The sequence below is a fragment of the Mus musculus genome, chromosome 18 (assembly GCF_000001635.26).
Source record: "Mus musculus strain C57BL/6J chromosome 18, GRCm38.p6 C57BL/6J".
In the NCBI taxonomy this organism is placed as follows: domain Eukaryota; kingdom Metazoa; phylum Chordata; class Mammalia; order Rodentia; family Muridae; genus Mus; species Mus musculus.
This window is the reverse complement of record NC_000084.6, coordinates 75,627,360-75,645,375: the sequence shown is the minus strand read 5'-3', so window position 1 is coordinate 75,645,375 and position 18,016 is coordinate 75,627,360. Positions and strand designations below refer to the sequence as shown.

At 48.8% G+C, this 18,016-nt stretch overlaps 1 protein-coding gene across 6 annotated transcripts in view; it reads left to right on the top strand.

The window, feature by feature from the left end:
* The window catches only part of Ctif (CBP80/20-dependent translation initiation factor), a 266,492-nt gene that overhangs the window by 52,321 nt on the left and 196,155 nt on the right, over positions 1-18,016 (top strand). For 4 of the 6 annotated variants that reach the window (XM_006525973.4, XM_006525967.4, XM_006525968.4 and 1 more), the window contains one exon: positions 8,035-8,243. In XM_006525973.4, coding sequence (XP_006526036.1) covers positions 8,064-8,243 — 180 coding nt within the window. In that variant the 5' untranslated portion in view covers positions 8,035-8,063. The remainder of the gene's footprint in view (positions 1-8,034; positions 8,244-18,016) is intronic. The other 2 variants (NM_201354.2, XM_030250483.1) reach the window with 1 other exon arrangement.

Genomic DNA, 18,016 nt, shown 5'->3' with positions numbered 1-18,016 from the left:
CAGCAGTAAATGAGGGCTTGCTGGGTACCTGGGTGGGGTGAGCCCCTCTCTCATGCATCATTGTGCCTCGTCCTTGCAGTTCATTATGAGGCATATGTTCATCAGCGTGGTTTACAGACAAGCAGGCAGGCGAGGGATAGTCCAGAGTTATGTATGCAGTAGGCATTGAGCTAACCAGTGGTACAATCAGATCCCATACCCTTTATATTCTTCCATCTCAAGAGCAGAGGCAGTGATGAAACCACCTGGCTCCAACAAGAGTGTGTGGTTCACTTGGCTGGCTGGTGACCCTGCACAGCTTTGGTCAGTTGTACCTGACCTCCATGTCCCCCGGCACCTGTAGGGTACAGTGCTCAACAAGAGTCCAGGACTCCTTAGTTGTAATAGATAGTCTTGAGGAGGCTCTGGGACATTATAGGAAGATGTCAAGCCATGGATTGGGAGGAAGATAGTGGACAAGAGGATCCCTGCGTCCTGTGTTTGACATTCGAGAAGCTGGAGGGGACTGGAGAGAACAGGATCTCAGTGGCCACTGGCAGGAGAACTAAGGAAGCTGGTCCTGAAGCCCACGCTAGGGTGTGTGGGAGGCCTGAACTTGGGGTGGAGACAGGTATAAGATACGGCAGCACCTCAAAGATCTTGCTGTCTTGTCAAGGCTAGATAAAGACCCATAAATATTTTAAGAACAGCCCAGGGCTGAGTAACAGGATCGGGGAGGATAATAAGGTGTCAGAGGCATTGTGCTTCGAGCCAAGGGAGGTGGTCAATATCAGATGCAAGTGGAGGCCCCTGTGGTCCTTGAGAATTTGAAGGGAAGGCAGACCTGTATGTACAGTAGGGATATCCCAGAAATAATGCAGGGACTGGACCTACAGAGCCTGCCTGAATGCAGTCCCCTGCCTCAGGTGTCCTGGACCCAGCTGCTGCTCTGACATTTCTCTCTTGAGAAACACAGCTGGAGGCCTGGGCTGGAAGGAGGATGTCATGACAGATCACCTAGCCCCTCTCTCAGCTTCTCTCTATCTAGACCTTCCAGGACTGATGGCAGCTGCACAGACCAGCTACCCTCAGAGGCCACAGCGCAAGTCCTGCCTTCTGCTGCCTGTGTCTGTACACCTTCTCATGGGTGCCTGCTCCCAGTCACCCTGACCTTGCTCTCAGGATGGAGCAGTGAGCAAAAGGGGCTCTGTCCAGAGTTGACTCACATAGTAGGGCTACATACAGGATGACTTAGTCTCCTATAGAGTGTTCCCCACCCTCTCATGCCCACTCTGTGCTAATGATGGTAACCCAGATCTACACTTGGAGGGTCACAAAGGCTGGCCGTCACCAGGAGACGGGGAGCTGATTCGGATGGGTGAATTGTGTCTAGGCTGACTATAGCAAGAGGCATCTGTGCATCCTCCGGCAAGTGTTTTTACCTGCAGGTTTTGATCCCTTCATCTGCACAGGGTGCCCTGTGAGGCTGTATTCTCGTAGTGCCACTAGAGCCTTGCATCCCAGATTTTAGGAACAAGCACAGTGTGGAGGTAGTACCCAGGACCACCTCCCTCCCCAGGAGATAGTTCCCTCAGCCCACTGAGGTCCTACTCTGTGCAAACTCTCCCTGCACACCGCATGGATGGTAAGAGGAGAGCTCACATCTTATGACTACCTAGCCAAAAGGTCAGGATGGAGCCTCCAGCTATTCCACTATGCCAGGGGGTGGGGCGGGATATCTGAATAGGTGGGAGTGATAAGTCAGCTTCTCTGATCTTGGGTAGCCTAAAGATAGTTAGTCCTCTGCCACCACCAGCAGCCTGAGAGCTGGCTAGAAACATAGACTCCCAAAATCCATGTTGGTACATGCCCATAATCCCAACATTTGGGAGACAGAGGCAAGATGATCAGGAATTCAAGACCAACCTGGGGTATGTAGTGAGTCTGTTTTAAGGAAAAACAGCCTCAGAATTTGCTCTCTAGCTCCAAGCTACTGAGTCGGGACTTATTGTAACATGATGATGGGGACTCTGTGCCCATTGAGTTTTGGGGAGCACCCAGTCTGTCTGCTAGGCTTCTCTTCTCTTTTGGTCCTGCCCACTCCCAGAAATGCATCATGATGGACAAGTGCAACAAAAGTTCTAGAAGCACAGGGTATATGAAGGTGCCTCACATTCTTTAATCCTGTGATCATGGCACCAGGCGTTTGTTTTATAACAGACCAGCATTCTGAATAACACCCTACCCAATGTTAGGGTAACAAAGGGTTAAAGTGGGGTTGGTAAAGCAGGGGAGTCCTCATTCAGAGGATGATAGATGTCCTACCTCCTGCTGCAGTAAATGTCTCTGGTTTTGAAGTCCTACCTCCACTACTGTGTTTCTGAACTTTCCCACTTCTCAGGGGTTGGAGAACCTGAGATTTCTGTTCACACAGGCCACCACTGAACCGTCCTATGTGCCTCTGGCACACATGAATATATTGAGTCATTGGGCCAGCGCCAACTATAGCAACCAGACAATAGGGATCAAGAATTGATTGCCTGGGAAATCGTATTTTCTACAGAGTCATCTGTGAGGGGTTAGAGAACAGACCTGATGAGATGGCCTGACAGAGAAAAGGTTCCCATGGCTGCCTCTGGACAGCTATGGGCATCTTCCCTCCCAGACAGCCCATGTCTCTCTTCCCGCAGGCTTTATATATATCACACTGGCCTATGTCTGCCTGGCAAGTCACGAAGAACTGTCATCCCAGCTGTATTCTGGGTGAAGCTATTCTAGCTGGCTCTGTGTGGTAGGGGATCTCGGGAACTAGCATGTGATGGCAACAGCCAGCACGTTTGTAACATGGTCACCAGGAACAAACTGCGAGTAGGGAACCCAAGGGTATGGTGCTCTGAGTAACCAGGCCTTCTAGGAAGTGGTGCAGGCAAAGTTGGGATGAAGTCTTTGGTAGATATGATGATTGTTATTAACAAAAATGGCTCAGTGAACCCATGTTGGATCCCCTGCCTTCAAAGCTCAGACATTACCCTGAGGCAGAGTTCACATCCTTTTGTGATCAAGCACAGACTGGAGAGCACCAACTTCTGAGCCTTGGAGCATCAAGCAACCCCTCCCCCTTCACTTCTAGGGTCCCTTACAGCTTCCGTGGCTTCCCTTACAGCTTGCCTGGCTTCCCTTGCAGCTACTCTGGCTTCCCTTGCAGCTTGCCTGGGATCCCAAAGGGAGCTAAGTCCTTTGTTGCTGCTCAAGCCAAAACTGAGCCAAGAAAGTAGACTTTGAGATCTTTGTATCTTCTTGTGTGAGGTCCAGCAACTCTGCTGGGTGGGTTAGATGCTGAAGGGGTTAGGGAATGAGCTTGAGGAAGTTAGGGGCCTAAAAATGGATGGATTCCCCAGGAATGGCAGGTTTCCCAGCAGTCAAACCTCTCCTGACCTGCAGGTCACCTAGCTTATTCCTGAGCAGGGAGGGGAGGGGGAATGCCTCTAATGCCTGTCTGTTCTTAAAAGGATTGGCTAAATTTACAGCACCTAATGCCTTTTGATTCTGAGCAGGTTGAGGGTGGAAGGATAATGAAGGGTGGAGACTATCTTATTGTTTCTAGGCCTACAGGGTGCCCTGTGATGTGAGTGTTAACTTTGTCTCTGGGCCAATAGACCAAGGGAGGGTACTGTGAGCCTCTGGGTTCAGAGCCAGGTAGGACCAGAGGGAGAAGGAAAGATAGGTTCCTCAGCAGAAACCCCTATGCTTTGTGCTGGCTTTTTATGGAAGCTGCAGACAACACTGGGGGGAAAAAAAAGAGGTTGGGTTGTAAGGGTCTGAAGGAGGGGAATGCAGTGTAGGGAGGGTATCTTTACATTAGAGGGTGGGTATTTTAAATTTCTAATCTTAAGCAGTCAGGTAGTGAGGGGCTGTAGCTGCAGCATGTGTATGGCCCAGCTGGAATGTGATCACAGCACACAGCCAGGGATGTCTCTTCTTCGAGACAGACATAGGTGTGCCCGTCATTCTCTCTGGGAATTGCAAGGGTCCCTAACCCCTACTTCGTGCTATGTCTGCTTCAGCTCCATCCTTGCCTGCAGCCTTAGGGTAACCCCCTCCCTTTTGCTGCCTTTACAGCAAAATGCAGCTTTAGGGCTTTTTCTCCTACTGGCTTTTGGGTCCTCCTCATCCGTCACCTGGCAGGGAATAGGGGCAGGACAAGGTCCCAGGGACTCACTGCAGAGACCAGCTCCTGGGAGGGGCATCTCTTCATGTTCTGTGCCTGAGTGACTGAGTTGGGGGTCCTTGGTTCTCTTCTACGCTCTCTTCTCTCCTTTTCCTTCTTGCATGGTCCCAACCTTCTTGTTCACTTTGACTTTCTGTGAAGACCAGAACCCTCCTCCTCTGTGGCTCCTAGCTCAGCCTGCTACCCAGCTACATAAGGTGCTCCCATCACTCCTCACTGTGACTTAGAAGCTGAATTAGGAGCGAAAGCAGTGGAAAGATGCACTCACTGTGGTGGGAGCGCCCTTCTGGCCTTGTAGATGTGGGGGGGGGGGGACCTGCAGGTCTGTGTCCCAAAGGATTGAGTAAACATAGTTGCACACCCACGTTCATAGCAGATTCTCCACAGCCAGATGTGAGAACGGCCCACATGCCAGTTAATGGAGTAGTAGATGGTCAGAGTAAATACACATGATAGATTACTGTAATTCAGTATCTCACCAGCCATAAGAGAACCTTGAGTGCATTGTGAAATAAAGCAATTATAGAAGTGTTGTATGACTCCACATAAACAAAGTACCAAGAATAAATAAGTCATAGAGCCAGAAGGAAGGTAAGGTTAACCAGGGCCCGTGCCTGGGCCTGGGCCTGAGCCTAAGCCTGGGGAATGAAATATTCGTGTGCAGTGGATGAAGGGCTTCAGTTTGGGATAATGAAAAGTTTCAGAAATGGAAATGGGTAGTAGTCATAGTTATAGAACATTGTGGCCATACTTAAAGCTATTGAGTTGTATATTTGAAAAAATGTCCATGTATAATTTAAACACAGTGGACAAGTAGCTGATGGACACGGTATAGGAGATTGCAGCGTGAGAGCAGGGAGAAAGACCTGCCTGGCATCTGCTTGGGATCTTGTTGCTTTTGGGGGTGAGTTTCCCAGGAGTGACTTCATAGAAGACAAGGATGGTATCTCTGTAAACTATGTTCCTGAGGAGAGAGGATATGACAGGATACAAGAGAGGCCTACTGTAGGTCTGCTCACTACTGTAAACAACTGGGGCCCAATCTGCTTAAGGCCTACTGAATGATCACAAAGCTGCCACCTTGGGATTGTCATCAAAGGCCAAAAGGTAGAGCTATGTTCCTATATAAGATGTCCCTGTGAGGTGCTGGACCCTTCCACTTCCAGGTCACAGGACTCAGGTGGGTCCTGTAGGTTATCTACAGTCTGAACAGCCCTAAGCAGGTGGCACCTGATGCCAGGTGCTGTCAGCTGTGCCTGGAACAGATTGGACAACAGCAACTGGGTTAGTAGGGGCCAAAAGGAGCACATGGATAAATAGGTGTGCAAGAATGAATGAATGAATGAGTGAAAATGAATAAATAGGTACCCATGGAATAGTCCTTTTTTCTCCCCTTTGAAAACTAAAATATTGCAGGATCCAACTGAATCACAATTCTTTGCCTTACCTCAGTGAGCCAGGTGGGATCGTTGCCATGTCTGGTTTCCTCACAGGACATGTGTTCATGACACTCATGTGCCTAGAGGGGCCCACAAGCTGCCCCAGCAGGCCAACCCTACACTCCATTCTGGGGACTCCATGTCAAGTTCATGCAAAGGCCCAGTTCTGGATGTGCCTAGAAGCTCTGGGTAAGGGCTGAGGTCTTCAAGGAATAACAGACACAGCATTAGGTATGGACTATGTCAGCAGGTGTCTCCTCTGCAGTCCGCTCTAGATGGTGGCCCTTTGGTTCCCCTCCAGCTCAGGCCAGCTGCACAGGGCCAGGCCCTGAACTTGAGCACATTGCCCTTCCCCAGGCTGTACTCAGGCAGGGAATAAAATGCACATTTACATATCTCACCACTAGAATTAACTGCTCAATGGGAGGGTAGGGGGACAGAAAACTGAGACATGTCCTGAGGACCCACACAAGCTACCTGCAAGTAAGAGGAAGGGTGACAGGTTATAGGGGTATAGACACAGTCACACCAACCCCTGTGAACATGGGTATGTTACTTGGCCTCTCTGAGACCATCTTTTCCCTTCCAAGTAGTCTGTTTATGCGAATTTCGTAAATATTGGGAAGATGCTGTGCATGGGGAGGGGTCATCTATGCTGAGAAGGCTGCCTCAGCCTGTGACATAGGTGCGGTAAACATTCACATTGCTATTATTAGGAATCTCATAGTCATGTCTGAAGCCACGGCTGGGTGATCCCTTTGCCTGCTAGACCACCATTAAGCCTGAAGTTGGAGAGATCCCAGCTGGCGTCTAGGTCGCTGCTGTAGAATTCCATAAGTGGAAGAGGGTCTAGGTTTGGAAAGTAGGGATTGAAAGAGTGCGGGCAGCAGGCAATCACCCTACCATCACCCTTTCCCCCTGTACCCCCTTCACTTTCCCTCCCCCACTGCTGCTACCACCATCTTCCTACTGCTGTGTGAAGAATTACCACCCCCCTTTGGGTCTTGCCACAGCACCTTCTGTTATCCCACAGTTCTGTAAGTCAGGAGCCTGCCACCCAGCAGGTACACACACACACACACACACACACACACACACACACACACACACACGGTCTCAGTGCTTCAGTACTACAGCTGAACACTCCACTGATTCTTGGTTATTAGCAACCAAGCACTCACTGGTGATCCAGAATCCAGAAGAGTGCTCGAGAATGTCGATGTCGACACCAGTTCTCCCATTGAGTGCTCAGGGCCTCACCTCTCTTACCCTGAGCATCTTCAGATGGCCTGTGAAGTGTCCGCGGCATCTGCTCTTCAGACCTGCTTTGTTATTGTGCAAAGGGGGAGTCTGGAGAAAGTGCATGTAGTTGTGCTGATTGTTCAAGTTGCATAGCACTTTTCTTGGGGGTCACGGGTCCCTGGGTGGTGAAAGAGACATAAGACAAGTTTTAACATACATCCTTTACCATCAAGCCTGGAGTCCCTCTGTCCGTGCAAGGACGGGGTGGGGAGCCTGGAAGGGAGAAGGGTTCTGGCTTTTCAGATAATGGATGAAGTGTGACTATCAGGGACAAGGGGTGGCAGAGGGCAGTGGTGGGTTTGCGCTCCTATAGACTGGGGAGACAATTTTGTTGGAAGTCTCTAGAGCTCATCCCAGGTACAGCTGGTTCTGTCTGTCAGGTTGAACTTGAGAGTGGGCCAGGGGGCTTCTGGGATGGTCACACTCTTCTGGAAAGCGAGGCAGTACATGTGGCCCAGCCACAGTCACGTAGATAACCCACCAAGTTTTAGCATTCCATCAGTAAAAGGCACCCCCCCGTTCCTATAGACCAATGTAGCACGTCTCCACAGCAAGGTTATAGAATTCTGCTGATAACCTGAGGCCCACAGGCCACAGCGATATATGCAACAGTCTGATGACCAGAGGGGAAGAACCCTCTCGATGGGAGGCATTTCCTGAAGGGATTGTCCCTCTTAAAGGTGTTTCTATCTGGGATGTTCCAATTCCTACACCAGGGAAGGTGTCTATTTTGCTCTGTGTGGATTTAAAGTCAGGATTTTAAGTCAAGCTGGACAGTAAGGCTTGGGTGCTGGTCTAGGTTTACCATCTGCTCTCACAGGCAATGAGCACTAACCCAGACACCGCACAAGTCAGCGTGCTAGGCAATTAGATAAGTTACCTGTGCCTCCCTCTGGCCTCAGTTTCCCTCTCATCATAGTGGGAACTCAGCATATTCTATATGCTAAAGATCGGCCAGAATCCCACTAATGTTTCTGGCATTGGGAGACCAAATTGTTTCCAAGAGTGATGCGTATTTCTCAAGTGGGGCATTGTCCTGGCCTCCAGCAGCATCTCACCGAGGCTGTCTGTCTGTCCTCTTCCCAGCAGCCGGCCCCGGTCCCTGAGCCCGAGGAATGGAGAACTCCTCAGCAGCTTCAGCCTCCTCTGAGGCAGGAAGCAGCCGCTCCCAGGAGATCGAGGAGCTGGAGCGCTTCATTGACAGCTACGTGCTGGAGTACCAGGTGCAGGGGCTGCTGACCGACAAGACAGAGGGTGACGGCGAGAGCCAGAGGACACAGTCCCATATCTCCCAGGTGAACACTGGCCCAGGTCCAAGGGCTTCTCGAACTCAAAGGCACGGTACTAGGGACCTTAATTCTGACTGTGTTGTTATCATTTCTCCTCACGCTACTGTGATCTCAGTATTGGTGATCTCACCTGACACAGCATCCAGAATCCTGGAGGAGAGAGGTTTAGAGATCCATCCAGGAAGCCTTGACCTCTGCTGAGCACCCTTGACCTTTGAACCCATCTCTGGGACCCAAGCAGACCAATGTCTCTGTGTCCTCTATGAGCTTATATTCTAGAGCAGCTCTGGAGACCAAAGCTACCCATCACGCATGTCTTTGGGGAACTGTGACTCCGACTTCAACTACAGACAGTTGTTGGGAGCCTAAGATATGTGTCTTCTGTATTGCTCTACAGGGTGCTGTATGCCTATGCACTTATGTATGTGAGGCATTCAGAGAAGAACCTCAGGGTGCTCCCATCTGCCGGGTCAGTCTGTCTCAACTTGGCCTTGCAGGGGAGGTGATCTTACTTGGAAAACTATGGGCTGTGATGGCTTTAGCAACCTGTCATCACACACAGTACATCCCCAGTAGATTCTTCTGAGAGTTGCTTCCAAATTTGGTTCTAGATACCCATTTGACCTTGTGTGAAGCCCCCAATATCAGAGGCTGTTTTCTTTTCTCTTTTATTTCTTGGAGACAGGGTTTCTCTGTGTAGCCTTGACTCTCCTGGAACTCATTCGGTAGATCAGGCTGGCCTTGAACTCACAGAGATTCACCTGCCTCTGCCTCCCCCAGTGCTTCAACTAAAGGCATGCACTGCCACCATCCAGAGAAGCTCAGTTGTCTTTTCTGTCAAATGGTATTAACCTGCCACCTCAGGAAAGCTCGAATGTCAAGGACGACAAGAACAGGTGCTGCCAAATGCTGAGGCGAGGAAGGGTCTTCTTTCCTGTCCTGGGTCAGCATTCCAGGGGCACCTCTTGTAGTGCCCCCTTCAAGCCTGGGTATTCACGCAAAGGGTAAGCTACTTGGGACCCCTGCCGTAGAGAACCGCCAAATGTAACCACCTAGCTCACTGCCCAGTAAGGAGGAAAATGTAGTCTCCCACTGTCTTAGTCAGGGTTTCTATTCCTGCACAAACATCATGACCAAGAAGCAAGTTGGGGAGGAGAGGGTTTATTCAGCTTACACTTCCACACTGCTGTTCATCACCAAAGGAAGTCAGGACTGGAACTCACACAGGGTAGGGACTTGGAGGCAGGAGCTGATGCAGAGGCCATGGAGGAATGCTGCTTACTGGCTTGCTCCCCCTGGTTTGCTCTCGGCTTGCTTTCTTAGAGAACCCAAGACTACCAGCCCAGGGATGGCACCACCCACAAAGAGCCCTCCCCGATTGATCGCTAATTGAGAAAGTGCCTTACAGCTGGATCTCATGGAGGCATTTCCTCAAGGGAGGCTCCTTTCTTTGTGATAACTCCAGCTTGTGTCAAGTTGACACACAAAACCAGCCAGTACATCCAGCTCTTTAGAAACCAGAATGAAGCCCAGATCAGGAGTCAGCCTGGGACATCCTTTATTATTTTTTTTCAAATTTTTCTCCTTCATCTCCTTCTTAATATTCATTTATATATTTTATGTATATGAGAACACTGTAGCTGTCTTTAGACACACCAGAAGAGGGCATCAGATCCTATTACAGATGGTCGTGAGCCACCGCGTGGTTACTGGGAATCAAACTCAGGACCTCTGGAAGAGCAGAGGTCAGTACTCCTAACTGCTGAGCCATCTCTGCAGCCCAGCCTGGGACAGCCTTATGTAGCAGGAGTCCCCTGCCCCATCCCACTGGGCTCTGGGGGCAGAATAGAGTCCCCTGCAGTTTTCCTTAGAGTCCTTGATGTTCTAAAGCCACAAGTATATGGGCTCCTAAGCAACTATCCTCTGAAGGACCTGGGAGGTTTTGGAATTGGGAGTGTGTAAAAGCTCACCTTCCTGGAACTTCTTCTCCCGTGCTGGTGACCGTCTCAGCCAGGACGGCTACTACACGCAATTGAGAAGCCCACAGCCGGGGCTCATTTGTTTCTTTTATTTGTTGAAGCAAAGTTGCAGGGTTTTTTGTTTGGGTTTTTTGCTTTGTACTATCAGATGGTTTAGTAGATTTAAGTGCAAGCATTGAGGGAGCTAGAGAGTGCCCTTAAAGGGACAGAACACACCCCAGTGTCTAAGTGGGGACTTCTCAAGAGAGTTGCTAGTTTGGAAAATTAAAGAATGGTCAGGGTGAGGTCAGTAAAATGGTAGGGAAAGGGATCAGGTAGTAGATAAGGAGCTTGCATACCAAACGTGGGCCCAGAAACCAAGACTCAACCAGGAGATAGAATACTGGAGCAAGAGGAAGAGACTCAGGTTGATGAAGCCAAGAAGGGGGCCGTGTAGACAGGAGGTGCAGGGCTGAGCCTGGGTCAGGGGCCCCTGGATAGATGAGAGAGGAGGAGGAGGAGTCAGGAGAGCCGGCTGGAAGGAAGCCAAGGCAGGAGCAATGCCAGGATCCTGGAAGAAGGAGAATTTAGGAAGTGGGGGGAAGGGGTGGGTCACTTTAGGGACTGCTGCTGGTCTTGGAAGAGGACAGCATCCCTGACAGAGCAACTAGTGGCAGTGGCTGGAGAGGCCGCAGCGAAGAGATGGATAAGGGCAGCAGCGGGAGACCAGGCTTGTTACTGCCGCTTGGAGCTCAACCAAAGGGGATGGCGATGTGGAGGCATTGTAGAGATGAGGGCCAAAGGAGCGTAGCCGGATTAGTTAAAGGCCCAGGGTGAGCGGAGTGGGCAGAGCACTGGATCTGTTCACCTCCCAGCAGCCCACCCTGCCACCACACATGCAGCATGACATCTGCCACAGAGCTATGGGAGACTCCCAGTGACTTTCAGCCACCACAGGGCTGCAGTAGAGTCAGGAAGATGGTCTCAGCCAAGGTTGAAATATAGTGGAGGGAAATCAGAAGGAAGTCCAGGGAATGAGGATAGTAATGTAATCAGATCCCCAGGCAAGGGAGGGTGGAGTGGGCACCAAGGCAGGTAGGCAATGCGCTAATGCAGGGGTTCTCAACCTGGGGGTCGAGACCCCCTTTAGGGTCAACCAACCCATTCACAGGGGTCACCTAAGACGATCAGAAAACACATATATTTAATTATGACTAGTAACAGTAGCAAAATTGCAGTTATGAAGTAACAGGAGAAATCATTTTATGGCTGGGGCGTCACCACAACATGGGGAGCTATATTAAAGGGTCTGTGCATTAGGAAGATCGAAAGCCACTTCTCTAGTGGATTGGAGGCCAGGGACTGAAGCTTTGCCGGGGTTCTGGTACTAGAGGGAGTGATCTGGGAATCCAAAAGAGGCGTCCAGGAGTAAAATCTGTTGAAGATGGAGGGGTGTAAGAACTCAGAGGAAGGGGATGACGTAAGTCCAGGGGTCTGTGGGGTGAGGGAGAAGCACAGAGGCCGACAGCTCAGTCAACTCTGGGACAGCCTGGGACAGCCTGGATCTCCACAAGCTCATGAAAGGACACACACACACACACACACACACACACGCACGAACCCAGGAGGAATACAGTTGTGCGACAATGGGGAGTGACCTGCTGATCTATAAAGGACTTCAAGATGGCAGGAGTGTGTCTGAGGGCATGAATTGATTTGTACTGTTTCATTTCTTAATTTAAACCACTCTCTTATAGAATTAGCAATATCGTGACCTGAACGAGAGGTGGGGGGAGTGGGAGACATGAATCAGAAAATTCCTAAGGAAATTTAATCCGTTTGGGTTGTCTGGGGCAATGCCTTAGTCACCGTCACTTCGTTGTGATGAAATGCCTGACGTCAGACACGTATGAGAAGGACTTGGGAGATGGCTCAGTGGGTAGAGTGCTTGCCACACACGGACGGGTAAGGACCTGAGTTTAATCCTTAGAACCAATGTAAAGCTGGGCACAGCAGCACAGATCTGTAATCCAGGGACTCTTCCAGTTGTGTGAGAGAGGAGGGAAGGGAGTCCGTGGCGCTCACAGGGTGGCAGCCTCGTGCACACGGTGGCTAGCAAGAAGAGAGAAAAGGCGAGAGCAAGCACTTGAGGTTATTCTCTGATCCCTGCACACACACACTACCCCACCATCACAGCAGAGAGAGAGAGAGAGAGAGAGAGAGAGAGAGAGAGAGAGAGAGAGAAACATTTTTTTTTAATCTAGAAAAAAAATTTATGGTTTCAGAGGTTTTGGCCATCACTGAGGGCAGGGTGGGAAAGAACAGAGCAGTTCACTTTGTGAGGTACAGGAGTAGAGTAGTAACAGAAACTGCCAGGGGCAAGATACAACACACATACACACACACACACATACAGACAGCAGTATGTCCACACACATGTGAGTATGTACACACACACACACAAACACACACAGCAGTATGTCCACACACATGTGAATATGTACACACACACACACACACACACACACACACACGGCCACCACCACACATAGGCCTCTTTCCTCCAACAGGCCCAAGGTGCTGCCACCTCCCAACACTGTGGAATCTGACTCCATCTGTGACTCAGCCATTCATCGAATCAGTGTTCTCATGATCCGTCTGCAGAAATCTCCTCCCAGACACACCTGGATGTCAGGATCTTCTGCCCGTATCTAAATCAAATCAATTTCAAAGGGAAGAAATGTTATTCCGGGAAACAGCCTGAGCTGGTGTCCTTAGGCTAACACCTCAAGCTCGGTGGAACAGACAGAGTGGGGGAGGGACAGGCAGATAGACAAACAGATGGACAGATGGACAGATGGATGGATGGATGAACAGAGGGAAGGGGTCTACTACTGAACAGGTAGTAGACTGTCCACCGGCTAGCTCTGTACTTCTTCCTGCTGCTAGCTTAGGCAGACTTCACTTAGACTTGGACACCTGCATCTGAGATAGATCCAGGTAGCCAGGCCTCTGCAGGGGCTTTCGATAGATGTTTATGGTTTGTAGTCTGAGGGAAACTGACATTCCTGCCATTAGAGTGCATTCCTTAAACTTTCTGCATGCTCTGAGGTTTGATGGGAGCATGCACGCACCTGGCCTGACTGCACCTGGCCATACAGACCGTCTGTATGCTTTAGAGGAAGAGGGACTTCCCCAGAGTGCCTCTCCCTGTATCCATAACCCCCCGCCCCAGAAGAGAGACAGAGGTGGCCGGCTTTACTCGGGACCAAGACTAGACCCATCATCCAGAGACACTTTTAAAAAATCTGCGATTGACACAGCTTTGTAAGAAATAGTTCTGCTAAATCCACTCTGCTTGTTTTTATTTGATCTGATGACTGCTTTAAATGGAATTTTTAAAAACACAGACATACAAAGAATGTCTCTGCCTGTCTGTGGTGCTGTTTTGATATTTCTGAGGGAGAAATTTGCTAAGGTTCTTGGAAACCTTGAGAAAGTGTGAGGGAGTGGAGAATATTGTTCTTCTATTGGTGACGGGTGTCTTTGAAATCTGAGCAATGGCAGTGGACCCTTGGGAAGAAAATGCCTCATAAGGCCTGCACACGTGTGTCCCCTTCCCTGTCCCAGCAACACAAGAAAAGTTGGGAGAGGGGAGTAAAGTGGATAGGTTGGTAGATGGGTACATGGATGGATCAGTAAGATGATAGATAGATAGATAGATAGATAGATAGATAGATAGATAGATAGACAGACAGACAGACAGATGGATAATTAGGCAGTTTTCATCGCTGTGACAAGATGCCTAGACTTACTTTTCTGTCTTTTTTTCCAGTCGTGATCAGCTGACTCACCATTTCTGGGGTGTAGTTAAGGCAGAACAACATCACAGAGAACATGGTGAGAGAAAGCTGCACACTGCATGGCAGATAGGAGGAAGAGAGAGACAGAGGAAGAGGCTAGAGACAGAATACACCCTTCAAAGACACAGCCCCAATTCCTCCAATCAGGTCCTTCCTTCTGCTTGTCCATTTAAGTGTGGATAGATCCATTGATTTGATCAGCACCTACGATTACTTCTCTAAAGCCTCACCTTTGAGATTACACTGGAGACCAAGCCTTCAACCATGAGGCTTTGGAGGATATCCAAACCACAACATATGAAGAATAGGTAGATAATTTGATTAATAGACAGACTGACTGACAGACAGATGGATGGATGGTTGATGGCTGGCTAGCTGACAGACAGACAGATGGATGGATGGTTGATGGCTGGCTGGCTGGATAGATGGATGGATGGACAGATAGACAGATAAATAGATGGATAGATGATGCAATAGTTGATGTCAAATTGAGTCTAGAATCACTTGAGAGACAGGCATCTAGGCATGCCTATGAGGGATGTGGGAAATGAAAGATATGGAGAAGCCCATTGTGATTGTGGGCAGGACCATTCCCTGGGCAAGAAGTCCTAAACTGGACAAAGCAGAGAGGACGAGACAAGCACAAACACAAGTCCACTGCTCTCTGTTCTTTACCATGGCGTGATAGGACCAGCTGCTTCACGCTCCAGTCACCTGACCTCTCCACCATGACAGGCTGTACACCCAAACTATGAACAAGAGGGGACCCTCTCCTGGGGGATGCTCTTGTCAGAGAATTTTTATCACAGTGGGAAAAGTAATGAAAGCAAATGAGCAACCCTATACATGTGTAGCATCCCAGCTCTTCCCTAATACCACATTTAAAATCCCACCCATTGCCAACAACATTGCAAGCCTTTTCTCTTGCACAAATATGGCGTCCACACACAGAGACACACATTCTACACATAAATTGTTAAAGATTGAAGTCTTTAAAAAAAAAAAAGAATTCTTATTTTCTAATGGATTCTGAGTCCCCGAAGTCACTTCTTAAAAGTTTTCCTTGGGGCCGAAGAGATGGCTCAGAGGTTAAAAGCATTGGCTGCTCTTTCAGAGGACTGGAGTTCAGTCCCCTGGTGGTAGCTCATACATTATCTGTAACTCCAGCCCCAAGGGACACAGTGCCCTCTTCCAGCTTCTGCAGGCACCATTCATCGTGTATACACATACACATGATCACACAAAATATTCATACACGTAAGATAATTTTTTAATTAAAAAATGCTGTCCTCACTCCATCCTTAGTTAGGAGAAGGACTTGGCTTTGCTCTGCGTGTGGGAAATTGAGCCATAGACTTGGTAAGCAGTACAGCACTCACTCTTCCTGGCCCTGGAGGCTCACCCCGCCCACTTTCTTCTTGTTCCCAGCTGTAATGGATAGAGTGTCGAGTGGTTAAGGTATGGAGAGAGAATTAGGACTCAATCTTATTAGCTCTTGGCCCTTTTTAGGGGAGGTGGGGATGCTGTGGTCGGAAATGCTTGGCGCCTCTGATGTTGGTAGGCAATCAGGTTATATTCATCAGAACAGCATTCACAACCAGCCAAACCGGGGCACAAAGATGTTTTAAGATAACTCAAGGTAGCATTTATTTTTTCGGGCATGGTTGTAGGCTCTGAAACAAAGTGATAAACAGAACCAGCCATGAGCTGTGCCTTGCCAGCTCTTGCTTTCTGGTAGGAAGGATGGAAAATAGGGGACTAGAAAGCAGGCATTGGTATGAAGGAAGAAGGAGAAGGAAGCCGGGGCTGTTGGAAGGAGGCCTTGGAGGGAAGATCTGAAGGCCACGAGAGTGAGGTTACTTAGAAAAGAGTATCCCATGCAGTGGGAATGACCAAAGCTGAGCTCTGGGGTCAGGGTGTAGACCACAGTCAGGCAGAGGGCAGTCTGGTAGTTGCCTAGCACAGAGGAGATATGGCCAGTGAGCTGGGCATCAGGGCCTCCTTAAAAGCCTAGAGAGAACTCTGTCAGTTTGAAATGCAGTAGAGTGTCCCAGCACATGGACCTTCATAAAACCTTGTGGATAGTTTAAAGTCTGCCCCCCCCCTCTCTCTCCCTTTTTATTTTGAGATAATCTTAAAAGTTCCTATCTTTTACACCATGACCTCAATTGTTAATATAGCACATTTACTCTGCCTCTCAATATATACTTGTATATTTAATACACACACATTTATTGCTTGTAAAAGAATAAGAAGAAGAACAGACACACCCATACATACATACTCCCAATAGGATCTGTACAGCTGTTAGTCTCTTTCATCTCTTTCACATCATCTTTCACAATGCAGTATCTAAGCGGCTGGAAGATGGGAAGTCTGGTATGGCTTGTGCTTCCAGAACCCTGTCCCACGTGCTTGGTTGGCTTCATGCTTCTGGGCCTGGAGTGAAGAAGAGAACATCCCAGCAGAAGGCATCACCAGAGGAGAGTTACTGTCTTCCTGGCAGTCAGGAAGCAGAGAGAGAAAGAGAGAGAGAGAGAGAGAGAGAGAGACAGAGACAGAGACAGAGAGACAGAGAGAGAGACAGAGAGAGAGACACAGAGACACAGAGAGAGACAGAGACAGACAGACAGAGACAGACAGAGACAGAGACAGAGAGATACAGAGAGAGAGGGGGAGACAGACAGACAGACAGACAGACAGACAGAGACAGGAGGGGACCAGAACAAGGTGTCTTCTCAGGCACCACCCCCAGGGAGTTACTTCCTCTAACAGATCACACCTCCCAGGATTACCATTGTAGTGTGTCTACCAGGCAATTATCCATCAGGTCAGGGCCTCAGAAGCCAGTTGCCTCTCAGCAAAGAGAGACGGCTGGGGGCCCAGTCTTCAACTTTTGAGTGTTTGAGGAAGATACTTCATATCCAAACCATAACAATAACAAAACAAACAACAGAAAAACCAAATCTGGTTAGAACACTGAAACCAAAGCTGTACATTGCATTTAGAATCAGCCACCTTATCTATCTATCTATCTATCTATCTATCTATCTATCTATCTATCTATCTATCTACCTACCTACCTACCTATCTATCTATGTATCTATCTACCTACCTACCTATGTATCTATGTATGTATGTGTATCTATCTATGTATCTATGTATCTGTCTGTCTGTATGTATGTATGTATCTGTCTGTCTGTCTGTCTGTCTGTCTGTCTGTCTCTTTGAGTTAATGGCCCTTGGCTCGTTCTAACACTTTTTTGATGATATATTCCTTGTCAAGCTGCTTAATGCTACTGTGCCCCAGGATCCACATGTGCCAAATGAAGAAAATAAAAGCATCTAGGGGGCTTGAGAACCAAATGTTAATGGGTTGACAGGTTTAGCAGAAGCCCTGATTCTGCTCAGAAAGCCTCGTTGTTCTTGTGTTTAGTCCGTGACTATGCATGCTGCAAGTAGCCTCCAACTGTCTTCCTCCCTCCCACCCTTCTTTCCCTACTTTCTCCCTTCTTTGATTCCTGGCACCTACACAGGAGTTTTAAATTTTGATGTGGTTTGAACTTGTCCTGGGGGTTTTAGTCAACTTAGAACTGTTCCCAGGAATAGTTTTTTATGTGGTTGTTGATAAGTCTCTCCTAACTCCTCTTATGGTATCCAGGTATGGTGGCACACACTGTGACCCCAGTTCTTCGATGGTGAAGTTAGGAGGATCTGTATTTTGAGGCCAGTCTGCACTACATGAGCTCTTTGAAAAAAAAAAAAGAACACTTGCCATGTGCTAAGGTCTCACTATGTGCTAATTGTTTGTGTGTGTGTGTGATTTTGTTCCTCTATCAACTCAACATATGGTGGAGTGGTTTGAGTGTAAAATATCCTCCACTTGGTCCCCGCCTTCTGTTGTCTGGGGGATATGGGATCATTAGAAGGTGGAGACTTGCTAGAGGATGTGCCTCAC